Source organism: Leguminivora glycinivorella, chromosome 21, assembly GCF_023078275.1.
Source record: "Leguminivora glycinivorella isolate SPB_JAAS2020 chromosome 21, LegGlyc_1.1, whole genome shotgun sequence".
Lineage (NCBI taxonomy): Eukaryota > Metazoa > Arthropoda > Insecta > Lepidoptera > Tortricidae > Leguminivora > Leguminivora glycinivorella.
Window position 1 is genome coordinate 5,831,395 of NC_062991.1, and position 13,842 is coordinate 5,845,236.

The following is a 13,842-nucleotide window of genomic DNA, read 5'->3' on the forward strand; positions in this document are numbered from 1 at the left end:
GCGTCTTTAAGAGACGTGTAATTGCGAGCCGATATTACCGTACTTAACCGGTCATTTCGCAAACCACTGGTAAACCTGTGAATAGCCTGCCTTTCATTAAGGGGTTTTAGAACACTGTAAGCACTCGAATCACCATTGGCTTGTGAAATTGTCAGCTTGACAAAAATATCCTCTAAATCTCTACCGAACTGCTCTATACTCTTTCCCGCCTGCCTAGCCGTCTGCAACTGTTTCTGCAAAGCGGTATCCGACCTCCGAGTTAGCAGATGAAGTTTCATATCTGCAATTAAACTCGCTACTGTGGTATAGGTACCTGTTAACCGCAGTTTTGCATTGTAAGACAAACGTGTTTTCAAAACGAAATTTATCAACACCGGGATGTCAGCTTCGACTATCATTGTCCCATACAACTCTATGGCGTCGATTAATTGCAAAGAAACCTTTTCAGTATCATCCATGACGGGCAAAAGAGAGACTGCCGTCTTCAAGTCGAAATTCGATTTGGAACCCATGTTTGAATTAATTAATTGTTGCGATTCCCCGAACAGTTGCAATATTTTAGCATATGCTCTTTCGACTTCCGCAATATACTGTTGTACCTTATTGTCGAGGGGCACTTCCCCCTTTTCTACCTTTGAAATATAAATCTCTAAATAGGCATTATACTCGTTATAAACCGACTTTGCTTCCGAAAATTTTTCCTGCCCTAACTTCTCGCTTCTTCTAACTGGCCCAAGCTTAAGCAAATACTCCTTAAAATAATTAATGCGCTTATAAAATTCTAAAACATCTGGCATAACTATAACGAGCCTTAAGCTAATATAACGCCACACGATAAGGTCTACAGTCCATAGGAAAATAATTCACTACACTTACATGATTTCCCGGCAGGCCGATGAAAGTCTTTGTCACTTCACTACACTTACATGATTTTTCCGGTAGTCCGATGAAAGTCTTTGTCACTTAGTTCGTGGTAGGACACTCACACTGCTTTGCCGATCCGCAGCGCTCCAGGAATCCCCACGACAGCCGCTGCCCGCCACCTTAGACGGACGCACGCCTGCGCATCACCATAGCAGCCGCCTGGCGCTCGATCTTCTGCGTCAGACACTTGTGGATCCTTTTCCAGACGAGATAGACGAAGATAACGGTGATCATCACTCCCATAGCCATCGTTATGTATGATTGCCCATCCGCGTGGCTGATGTCCTGACTCGTCCTGGCGCTATTGCCCTGACCGGCCTGAGCTATGATGACCTCTTCCTTCTCCACTCTAGACACAGTTTTCCCCATCTTGAAAATAGCAAACCGACGAAATGCTGCAGAGAAGCCTTAGTGGTCGTAGTTCCTCAACACGCTGACACGCTTTGGCAAGGTCGCATATGATTAAAGTGGCGCACTCAGACACTAGCGATTGTCAAATGTGGGACTAAGGGCCAGTTGCATCAACCACTTTTGACAGACCCATCATCGTCACGCAGCAGACGTCTATGGAACTTCCCATACAATAAAATTTAACGAACGCTTTAACGGTGACAGATGGTTTGATGCAACCTGCCCTAAAAAGAAGAGGCAAAACACCTATCAGGTTCTTATGCCGTTCGTATTTGTCTGAATTTTTCTGCTCATGTATCTGACATGTCACATCGTTTTGGCTTCTCGAAACGGGGTCAAAGCACCTTATTAGTCCCTATCACCAGCATAAGTCTGGATTATTCGGCTCTGTCGCAAGATATGAGCACATCGTTGTAGCTTCACGAAACTTCCTTAGCAAGTCTTGCGGAGGGGCGGGCTATCAGTAAACATGTCTAGCTTGCATGTGAACTCGCGAGCCAGATTTTAATCTTGCTTCCTATCGCTAGCATACCTGTCCTAACTTTTCGGCACATGCAGACGGTTTTCGAGGTTAACAGACTAAAATCTCAAACTATAGTTGTTTTCAAGATGATCGATCCAAACATGACAACACATCAAAGAAAACACGCACCCAAATAGAAACGAACGTCGTCAAATTACAAGTATTCTATTTGTGTGTCTCGTTCAATTAACGCAGAGTATTATATTTCAAAGCTAACAGTCTCTTGTATATAACAGGGTTTTATAACGTCCCTTAGAAAATCGATAACATGGTTAGCATGAGAGACAGAGCTAGTTGGCCGAACACGCTAAGAGCCTCCTCATACAAATTTTTCGGGCGTTATAATCTAGTCAGCACTATGGAAAATTTCGTCACAGCTTTGTTGGGTCGAGTAGCAGTCCTTGAGTTTACTAGACGCTAACTTTCTGGAGACACCAGTGTAGGGTCTCTTTAAATTCTTCTGAACCTACCTATTAGTTGAAGTCCTTGAGTTGACTAGACGCTAACTTTCGGGAGACACCAGTGTAGGGTATCTTTAAATTCTTCTGAACCTACCTATTAGTTCAATGAGGGTGTAAGCTACCTTGAAAACATTGAGCGGATTTTACGATACGATTGGCCGCTATATGCATTACCACTGCTGACTAGCTGTTCTTCTCATGCTTCATTTGATATTTATTTGTCAAATGACACGTGTAATAAAAACATTGATAATATTTATAGCCTGTATAAAAAAAATGTCTAGCCATCGATTCCTTATCAAACGCCAATCGCTCGTCCCGAGAGTCCCGACGGCACCCCAATTCGATAACGCCATCAAACTCAATAAGTCTTCCTTATCTTCATCATTAAGTATATAATCTCCTGTAATAATCGATTGACCTAAGATTCCTGCAGATTCAATATTTAGACACTATTCTTTAAATCGTCATTCTATAGCACATACAGAATTGAGGAATTGACGAGTCATCTTTTCTTTTTTAAATTGGAACCTAATATCTAGATTCTTATCATCTTCCTCATTTACTTCGATTTGTGTAGTGTTTCTCAGTCAAATGATAGAATATAATCATCATTCACTTTCATTTCACATTCCCAATTTCCATCCAACTTTTTTTCGGTGTTTCCCTCCTGTCACCTGTCCAGTCCTTCCAAATTCATTAGTAATACTTTTCTCGTCACATGTATTTCATCCCTTCGCATCACATTCATGTGTGTCAGGCGATTCGCTCTTACTTTTTCTAATACCGGTGTAACTTTCAGGCTTTTTTTATTACAAGAGTATGAAGCTTCATTCAATTGCCCATGGGGCTTAGCTTGTCCTTGCCCCAGTAACCGTGTACATCTCCCCTAATTCAATAATTCCATCAAAACGCAATAAGCCCCCGCCGCTTATCGCCAATATCGCGTATATTAATCGTTTAACAGGTGGCAGTAATGCCTGGCTATCGCTATGGCTCGTGCGTCACCGATAAGCGTTATTGGGTTATCGACTGATAAGTGAAATGCGGTGGAATTTTGCAACGTTACTGGAAGGCTACACGCCCTTACAATCTTCGCCAGTCTGTACTCTCGCCTTTTTAGAATTCTTTAATGTAAACCTTTGCTCCATGTTTAAAGCCTCCGCCACACATAAAGCGTTTTGATAGCGTAGCGTTAGCGGAGCACAATGATAGCGGTGCGCTGGCGGAACGCTCGCAATCCGCGCTCGTTAGTTCCCGCCGGTGTCCGCTCGGCGCACCGCTATCGTTGCGCTCCGCTGACGCTCCGCTACCGCTCCGCCTACGCTATCAAAATGAGCATGTGTGGCCGAGCTTTAAGAGTCTATGCTTGTGTTATAGTCGTTTAGCGGTTATGCGATGAGCATACGGGATGAGCAGCTTTCGTCATTATCACATTTTCCTTCCTACCTTAAGATCGTTATAGGTAGGCAGAATTTAGGGAATACTAGGAAATGAATGAACCATGACCCTACATAAATCTGTACGATGCACGATGCTTGATTTAACTTCTACGTATTCTATCAGGCTACTATTTTCGCATTCATATGATGGAGTGTACTCTACCCTTAATATTGTGTATTTTATTCATATATATGTATTATACTAATATATATGTAGGTTTACTTATTGTATTTGTGTATGTTTATTTTATAATAGTAGGTATCGACTTGTATTTAATCGTTAAAATTTCATACTGGCTTTATAATCTTGTGCACCAAACTAACTATCTCTGTTTTGCCCAATGGTTGACAGGTAGAGAATGCCTTAAGGCGTTAAGTCCGCCATTTGTACTTTTTATTGATAATTTGTGCAATAAAGTTTAAATAAATAAATAATAGAATTACAGAAGACTGAAGTTGATTTTCCTTTCTGACCTTGTTTTTGCTTCTGAGACAACATCTCGTCAATATCGTGGACAAGAAAATAATACTAAGTGTGAATTTGAATTCTCGACATGTCGCTGGTAGCCCCAAAACAAGTGAATTCAGAATTTTATTGACTTGGACCATGGGTTACATCGATGGATATCATGGAAGTCACTAATTACGCTCAGATGTAACCTCATTTTGTTTTCTGTGTATGTGCCCACGAATAAATATTTTCTATTTCAAACGACGAGGCTTAAAAATCTAAAATCGCATCTTCACCTGCATGCATATTCCATCGTCATGAATAGCATGAATATTCGTAACACGTATTATTCGTCGAATGCTCTCATACGTGATTTGGGTGGATTACGTTGTTAGACCTGGTTGTTTAACTGTGGATTCCATCAGCAGTTTTATCTGTATTAATTGTAATTATTGCCAGATTTTTATTGAAAACTAGCTTTTTCCCGCCGTTTCGCCCGCGTACTCAAAGTAATATTTATTCAAACTCTGGACACCCATAGGAGGTGAATTTTTGAAAAATCCTCTCTTAGTGCTCCTCTACGCCTTATAATATTATAAATGGGAAAGTGTGTGTGTCTGTTTGTTTGTCTGTCTTTCAGGGCAAAACAGAGCGACGTTATGACGTGATTTTTTAGGTGTAGATAGTTGAAGGAATGGAGAGTGACATAGGCTAGTCTAAGACGAGAATAATTAGAATTCCTTACTCAGAATTAGAACACCCAGCCTACTCTGAAACATTAATAAGGGAACAAAAAAAATCAAATCTTCCCTTAACGGCATTTCGTAGGCACTTATTCATAGTACCATTACCATATCTCACAGACCACCTTAACTAATAGACGGAGCATTCAAGCCAACTCGAAGTCACCACACTTATGTTCTCCCGTAGTAATCCATTTGCACAACTGTGTCTTCTTTGGGGCCCATTTCTCGAAGCTACAAGTTACAATTTAAAAGTGGTAGCCACTGTCTAATATGACAAGTTAAAAAGAGACTTGTAACTTGTAACTTTCAGTTTTGAGAAATGGGCCCTAGTACTTGCATAATTTTGAATAGGTACAGTCGACTACAAAGAGATGTACCTTTCCACTTTTTCATCTTATTGCATTATAATAAATGGATACGTCTCTTTGTAGTCGACTGCACACAGGTACATATACACACCTACAATCGCGCCTGTATCCCATAAAGGGGTAGACTGAGCATTATTATTTGGAATAGGTATTTATAAAAAAATACTTTTAGGGTGGAACCTGGGCTTTTATACTATGTACCTAATAATGAAGAATGCTACTCAATAGCGCTTCACAAATCGTGGTATTTTACCAACAAACTTTTACATACATCTGCACCGATAGCATGGTCGCGCGATAAACGATGAAACATCAGACCGTCCCTGTCGCACTTACATATAGTGCGAAAGGGACGGCCTGATGTTATATCATTTATCGCGCGACCATGATTGCCTGCCTGGTGACTACGCTCTCTTTTTAAACACTTCATAATGCGTCCTCTGTGTAAATAGTCTGTGCCACATCATCATTTGTGCCGCTCGGCTTAAAGTTTCCTGAAATGTGATATGTGAAGTAGACGTCACCCCAAACTCGCAAACATTCTTGACTGCAATCTCTACCTATGGTCCATTGTAAGCAAGATCCTTATCCTCGCGGGAATACTTAATATCCTAAAGGAGTGACATGCGCACTGCGACATGTTATCACGTAACATTTGTTTTAAAAACGTGTTAAAAAACATGGTGGTCGCTAAGGACAGATAAGTTTAGTGCAAATAACGGATGCGATAAAATTGTGATAAGAATTTTGTAATGATAAATATGTAAAAAAAATGTGGTCGTTAGGTCTTTAGGCTTAGATAAAGCAATGGTCTATATCCTCTGTTTTTAGGGTTCCGTAGTCAACTAGGAACCCTTATAGTTTCGCCATGTCTGTCTGTCCGTCCGTCCGTCCGTCCGTCCGTCCGTCCGTCCGTCCGTCCGTCCCTACCCTACACTGAGCGTGGCCCGACACGCTCTTGGCCGGTTTTTCTTTTTAAAATGTGTATGTATGTACCTACCTACAATATTTTCCTCAACTGTGTCACAAGCCCGTTCTCTTTCAACCCCTTAATTGCTAAAAGTGGCACTTACTGGTTACAGTTCATGTGGTCTGCTTACACCGTATGGGAATACAGGCGTAGGTACTATGTATTATTTAAATCATCATCAATCGTTTGCCTTTATCCTATTCACTTATGTTCGGCGCAATGTATCTTTTTCTCTTTTCCGAAAAATTAATACTAGCTTTTGCCCGCGGCTTCGCACGCGTTAGAAAGAGACAAAAAGTAGCCTATGTCACTCTCCATCCCTTCAAATATCTCCACTTAAAAAATCACGTCAGTTAGTCGCTCTGTTTTGTCGTAAAAGACGGACAAAAAACAGACACACACACACTTTCCCATTTATTAGTATGGATAATATCCATCCATTGGATATACAGTTTTGGTGTTATCATTCAGTCTATATAAATAGTGGCTTTGTATTGGTGGTATGTATGAAGTAAAAAGGCGGTTGAATTCTTCATAAATATGTAATGACGAAGCCATATAAGAATCGTAAAAGAAAGTGCACGGCTGTAAAAACTATACTATTCAGTAATAAATACTTCTAGAATTATTGTCGTACTTATTTTTAGTCGTCGTCTAATTATAGTCGTCATTTATCTTTCTCTTTGAAACTTACTATAGACTATTTCATCTTTACTAGTCATTTTACGGAAACAGTCTGATCCGAATAAAGCCTAGTTTATTCTATGGAAGGTCATACGCGTCGAATTCTAATCAAAGGACCCGTTTTGTCGCTTCACATGAGGACGATATATTTTTATTTATATCTTTATACAAATATCCTGATGGAGAGTCCTTCTAGCAGGCGACAAAAATGGCACTTTACGAAGCGACACATGTTGAGATGGTACTGGTTTTCATATTAACTTTTCTCGTAACGGAAAAAGATTCCATATCGAAAGTTGACTGATGATAGTGACGAAATATATACCTTGTAGACCCTCGAGGGCCGAGGAAATGGATACCTTCGATCCCCAAACTAACGTAGTTCCTGTTTTGCTCTCTAGAGGTGTCATAATCATAATGCCATGTGTAATTTTAATCATATACAGTGAAACCTTGATAAGTGGGACCTGGATAAGTGAGAAACCTCTTTAGTTGGGACCCAAGCTGCGGTCCCGACACTTTCGCACCGATTTACCTCTATTAGTGAGACAAAACAGACCTCTATAACTGAGATCAGCCTCTTCGATTTTATAGTCACATTTCCCTCTATTAGTGAGACAGAGTGTGTAATTTACCTCTGTTACTGAGACTATATTTGAAATGTATATTAACTTAATTGTTTGTTAAGCATTTTATAGGAATTTACCTCTGTATCTGAGATACAGTCAATCTATGACCTCTTTAACTTGGACTTTATTGAAAATCTATTTCCATATTTTTAATAATGCTTAGCCTATCTTTAAATTACGCAATTGATCCTTTGTGTTCAGGTGAGTTTAAGGGTTTTCTTGTAGTAATTAAAGTTAAAATCTCGATAAGTAACATAAGAATTGTAAAAAAACATACTTTCATAATATACCTATACCGAGACACAATGACGTCTTATACTTAATTTAAATACAAGGTTTATTTACCTTTTATTTTAAGTAGTATGCAACAAATTAGAACTGCTGTATGTAAAAAAAACCTTATTTATCACCTCTATAACTGACATATCCCCTATTCTGGCCTCTATTAGTGATACCCTTTGTAAATGAGACAAACATTTTATTATGCCTGTCTAACTAAGACCCTGAATAAGTGGAATACCTCTTTAAGTGAGATAAATTTTGCCGTCCCTTGAAGTCTCACTTATCCAGGTTTCACTGTAATTCCATAAATGATGTACTGAGTTTGTATTATTTGTGATTACAGATAGACGAGTCTTCGCTGACAGGTGAATCGGACCATGTCAAAAAGGGAGAAAGTTTTGATCCCATGGTGCTATCCGGGACTCACGTTATGGAAGGTGCGTATATATTAATTAATAATTTGTTAACACAGAACGATATGTCTGACCATGCTTTGAGCATTATGGACAACTTTTACTATGAAGCCAACTCTGAAAACGTGAAAAGGTCTGGTTTTTCATACAGTGATAACGGAATTACTACTCCTAAGTACGATTTCACATTATCCGATCCGATACTGGATGTAGGACCGACGCGACCGAAGGCGCCATGTGTGACATTTGACTTTGACATTTGCTTTCATCCGTTGCCGGATCGGACAATGTGGAAACGCTCCAAGGCAAACGTTTGTGGACACGCTTAATTAAGAGAAGCCATGCAAATATTCGCACACATCGGGAAGGTCTCCGTGTTTTTTTTCCTACCGGAGGAGTAAATTTTTCCATTCCCATCCATCCATTTTAAAATAAGTAAAAGTTTACTTAATCTATTTTTAAAACCCAAAAATTAGTTAGCGTTTTGAATTGGTCTTATACTTGTTTATTAAAATTATGATATATCAATAGCCGTGTCCACACTGGCCGCACGCCTCGCGAGGAAAACGTCTGCCTCGCAGTTTGCCTCGCCCGAGCAAATTTGCTCAGCAAGATGGCGGCCTCGGTCGGCTGTTCAAAATAGTTTGTTGGAAGTTTCTTATATTAAACCCCTCCTTTAAAAATTCCAGGTTCAGGCAAAATGCTGGTCACCGCCGTCGGCGTCAACTCGCAAGCTGGCATCATTTTCACGCTGCTTGGCGCCGCCGTCGAGAGCCAGGACAAACAGATCAAGCAGATGAAGAAAGGTCAGTAACCCCGCGAGACATACCATACGCGTCAGCATACTCATACTCAACCTTTTGAATGGCAAGTTTTAGATGAAGTTTTAGAAAGGGGTTGATTGCTCCTCCCTATTATAAGTCGTCATTTTGCGCTCTGGATATGGAATAATTTCAATGAATGAGATTTTTACATAATCTGATGTTATATTAACTATATTTTTGCCCCTTTGTTGGATGTTGACTTGAACATGTTTGACTGGTACCTACGTAACAATATAGTGGCATCGATTATAGACGTTCTTCTTGTCAAAAACTTGATAATGTTTGACGTTTCAAGTTTTGATTGTTATACGATTTAAAAGCAAAAACTATATTCCATTCAATTAGTTAATGCATCTAACTCTTAAAAATCAGTCAAGTAGACGGAAATGTGTTTAAAATAGATGATGATGATGATAAAATAGATACATCCTATCATATTGTGTAAAAATATTTTCCAATATGTCAATATCCAGTTAAGAAATGAGGACTATGTTTATACGGAAAATTGACCGTCTCCTCTTAAAGGTATTCGAAAGGCAAGGCTATGTATCTAAGCCTGGAGCTACCTAAAAGGTTGATTATGGTTATCCTATCCGAAGGCCAAGAAACGCTCAGTCGGCAGCCATTTTGTTTTTCAAAATGGCGGTCAGCTGTCAGAGCGATGTCGTGGTCAGCATTAGATGATATGTAGTGCTCTTTCTGATGATGGTATCAATTCTGAACCAGTTTTTTTTTTATAGATTTGTGAGATGAATCACTAGTAAAATCGAACGTTCTATTTTGGGAATATTTTTTGACTTGTGACAGTTTCTTTTGACAATGATTGTTTATAATGATATAAAAATTACTATAAATTTGGAAATCATTAAATACTCCACTATAATAAAACAGAAAAATTCCCACAAAAGCAAAGAAAATTTTCTTTAAATATCATTCAATTCTTAATAAAAATAAGAATATATCAAATTGGCATTTATTATGAAGTCATCAGAAAGAGCACCTCTTTAGCTAAATGCCCATCAGATACCTCTAGCTGGCATTGTCATATTACTTTGCTCATTTTTAAGCCGCATATACATACCCATGTATACATATAGCATAGTGTAGCATAGAATAGACGCTTCGAATATAGCCGTATAATATAATAGCGTATCTTGCTATCGCAGTATACTTAGTTTTCCCATAAAAAAGCGGATCCATACAAAATACTACAGATTCCTAGAAGTCCTAGAACCAGTCCTCAGGATAAAGGCACTGGTTCCACCAAAAGCGAGGAACCAATGAGTTAGCGGCGATAGAAGCGAACGAAATATATTATAGTCGCTCCCGTGTGAATAAAAGAGAGAGCGAGCGAGTTATAGTATGAATTTTCTGAGATGGTTTTTTGGTTTTTGCCGTAATCTGTTAAACAAAAGCCTTTGTTTCTATTATTCACGGCGGCTAGCTCCCGTTTAAACGGCACGCGCTAAAGTCTCAGTGTAATTAAAAAGCAACTATCATGATAGTAATAAGGTTGAAATTTATGAAACAGTTCCCAGTATGCAGGTAACTTTTTTCGAAGATGACAAAACGTGTTATCTCCGAAATGGCTTTTTATGGATTTGAACCTTATTACTATCATGATACTTGCTTTTTAACTACATTGAGACTTTACCGCGTGCCGTTTAAACGGGAGCTAGCCGCCGTGAATAATAGAAACAAAAGCTTTTGTTTAACAGATTACGGCAAAAGCCAAAAAATCATCTCAGAAAATTCATACCATATAGTTCATCGCTCGGCGACGAACTATAACTCGCTCGTGCTATCATCGCGTCTCTTTTATTTACACAGGAGCGATTATCTTTGTACGTTTCTTTCGACGATAGCTAATCGCTTACTAGCTTTTGGTGTGACCAGTGCCTTTCTCTAGGTTTTTAGACTTCACCTACAGAATTTTCAGACGAGTTCCGGGTTCGCTAAAATATGATATATCTCGTTGTATCCTCGTCCTAGTACAATTTTTACGCTAAAATCTCCATTTTCCAATATCCTCTCGTAATCCATTTCATATTCCGGGTTTTATTTCTGATTAGTGATTACATCAAAAGAATTTACCTTGATAAGTTAATCATACTATTTTTTATATTTTAATTGAAACTTAGACGTAATTACAAGTGGCATAAAGTTGATTTCAGGCGAAATGAGCAGGGTGGTAGTTTAGCTGCATACCTTAGTGTTCCCATTGAGATTCGACCCCCACCATTGACCCATCGCACCTTTTGACCTTCGTAGGAAATGAGAAGTGGATGAACCAATATATTGAACATTTTATTTCTGGCTGAAGTTTGAAAGTAGCTATCAGACACTATATAAATGGCCAAATGATTAAATTATGTATGCAAGAATTGAATGAAGTATACATTCAAAAACAGTAAAAAAAATGTATATTTTTTTATTATCTGGAGGTATTAAAAAAAACTTTCTCGTAATGCTCACGAGCACCGTGTATATCGATAAAAAATTATCAAAACTGGCGTAGCCGAATGGCACAAACGCTCACGAAACGAAACGCTAGTAGATATCTATCCCTATCGCTCTTGCGTATTGGCGCGACAGAGCCGGATTACGTTTCGTTTTCGTTTGGCGTCAGAGAAATGCCATTCGGCTACGGGGCCTGGCTCCATTATGTTTTGCCAGAATACATTTAGTAAACTTGAATAATAATAGTTGTTTATATGCAAATTTTAAAGTAATATTAAATTATGTTTTCATTATAATTTGATAATATGTTATAGAAATCATCACGGAATACTGAAATTGTGCTCAGTTTACTCTTATTACCTATACTCGCCAATGTATGACACAAAAATATTATGATTTAAGTATATAAAAAGTTACTTGCTCAATCACATTGATTCATTCACGTACTGAGATTATTTTATTTATTAATAAAAATCCCAAAATAAAAGAGGTTATGGTGAATCCTATGAACGTTGTCCGTATATATGTTGTGTTAATAATAGCCTGAAATGTCTTGTGAAAGCATGGTATATAATAAATATATCCTGTTATATTGTTGTAGTAGATGAATAATTCAATTTATTCAATGAAATAATCTCGTTCAGTTCCTATTCTTTAAAAAAAAAAATAAATCTTTTTATACATACATTTTGTACAATCTTAGTCGCTACGTTCTTACACTTGAGGCCAAATAAAGTAACATGTTTTTAAATAAAAATGGCATGTGACACATTTTCGTATACTTCAAACCCTTTTTTATACGAAGGTGGGAAATTATACGTTAACGTGTCGCAAAGTGTAAGAACAAGACCCATTTAGTTCTAGCCCCACTATAGTGTGACCCATTCAATGACATCCGACTTTTTTTTTCTCCACCCCCCGCCCCCGGCCCGCTGCACGCCCCTCCATGCGCCGATGAAAAAAAAAACATACACATGCATCGTGTAACTGTCGTGTTGACTGCATGACGAACTGTCATCAATGTGTATGCTTAACATGACGGGTACTACGTAGAAGCTAAAAAGCAACGAAAGGAGCAGCGCAAGAGCATTGGCGGCGGTAAGTGATCCTATGCTATGCTGCTTCGTGCTGTGATGTTGTCTTATGCGGTGTTTGAAAGATGGCCAATCGTATGTCTAGATTTAAAACAGAGTATGAAGCTTGATTAAAGCACATTTGAACTCCAAATATAATAAAGTTGATTTTGTCAGATTTCATGACCCTTAGTGAAAAGCACCTCGCAGAGCTTAAGTGCAAAAAGAAGGCATGGTATGTGTAACTTACGCCCTTTTACACCGGATCTGAACTAACTCTGCAGCTAAATTGATTACACAGAGAGTAAAAGTGTCAAACGTTATCTCTGATATCTGGCTTTCTAGTGACTCAATTGGTTGGTATGTATTATTTTCTAGCTTTATTTTCTATTTAAACCGCATAAGACAACTTTATAGTACACACCCCACCTACACAACGGGAGACGCAATACATACGTCTATAATAGCTTTCAAGCTTCAAGATACCCTTGAGTGTACGAACCTAACCCCACCGTAGTTACTAGCAAACAACGTAACTAACATTATACTCACGTTTACGTGAGACTTTTAAATATACGGATGTACTCACGTTAATACGTCGCTGCAAGCACTCATACCTGGCGATGAGTCGCCATGACTTGTCGCCAATCGCGATATATTAACAACTTTTCGACCGAGAACCTTCCTGGTAGGCAATCGTGAGCTTAGATGCTGAAGAACCCGCCGGGCGGGTTGTCGACATACAAACGGATATCGATAACGACCGGTTGTGCGCCATTTTTGTCTAATAGTGAGTGTGTCAACGTTAGTCCATCCGTATATTTTTTATATTACTCACACCCTAAAAAACCCCCGTTAATAACATTCATAACAGCATTTTAGAATTTTGCATTATCGAGTAGAGCCACTGTAGATAACCCTTTTTTTAATAATTTAGTGTATTTTATTAATATTTTAGTGTTGATTTTCTGAAGAAAGAACAAGTAATACGCTTTGTAATTTATAAAGTAATTTAAAGAAACACAAGACACTTAACATCTAATAAAATGTAATATTAAAAGTCACAATAATTTGTCCCACTGTGTATTGAGTAATATCACGTAATATTGTTCACGGTAATTTTTATTTTTTTGGCCTTTTAAAGCCTTTTTTGGTACTAAACGATTTGATGTTTTCCGAGA

At 38.5% G+C, this 13,842-nt stretch overlaps 1 protein-coding gene across 11 annotated transcripts in view; it reads left to right on the forward strand.

Annotated features, from left to right (window-relative positions):
• LOC125237451 (plasma membrane calcium-transporting ATPase 3) overlaps window positions 1–13,842 on the forward strand; it is a 284,836-nt gene that overhangs the window by 242,577 nt on the left and 28,417 nt on the right. For 10 of the 11 annotated variants that reach the window (XM_048144533.1, XM_048144534.1, XM_048144532.1 and 7 more), the window contains 3 exons: window positions 8,235–8,328; window positions 8,994–9,110; window positions 12,642–12,686. In XM_048144533.1, coding sequence (XP_048000490.1) covers window positions 8,235–8,328; window positions 8,994–9,110; window positions 12,642–12,686 — 256 coding nt within the window. The remainder of the gene's footprint in view (window positions 1–8,234; window positions 8,329–8,993; window positions 9,111–12,641; window positions 12,687–13,842) is intronic. The other variant, XM_048144537.1, reaches the window with a different exon arrangement.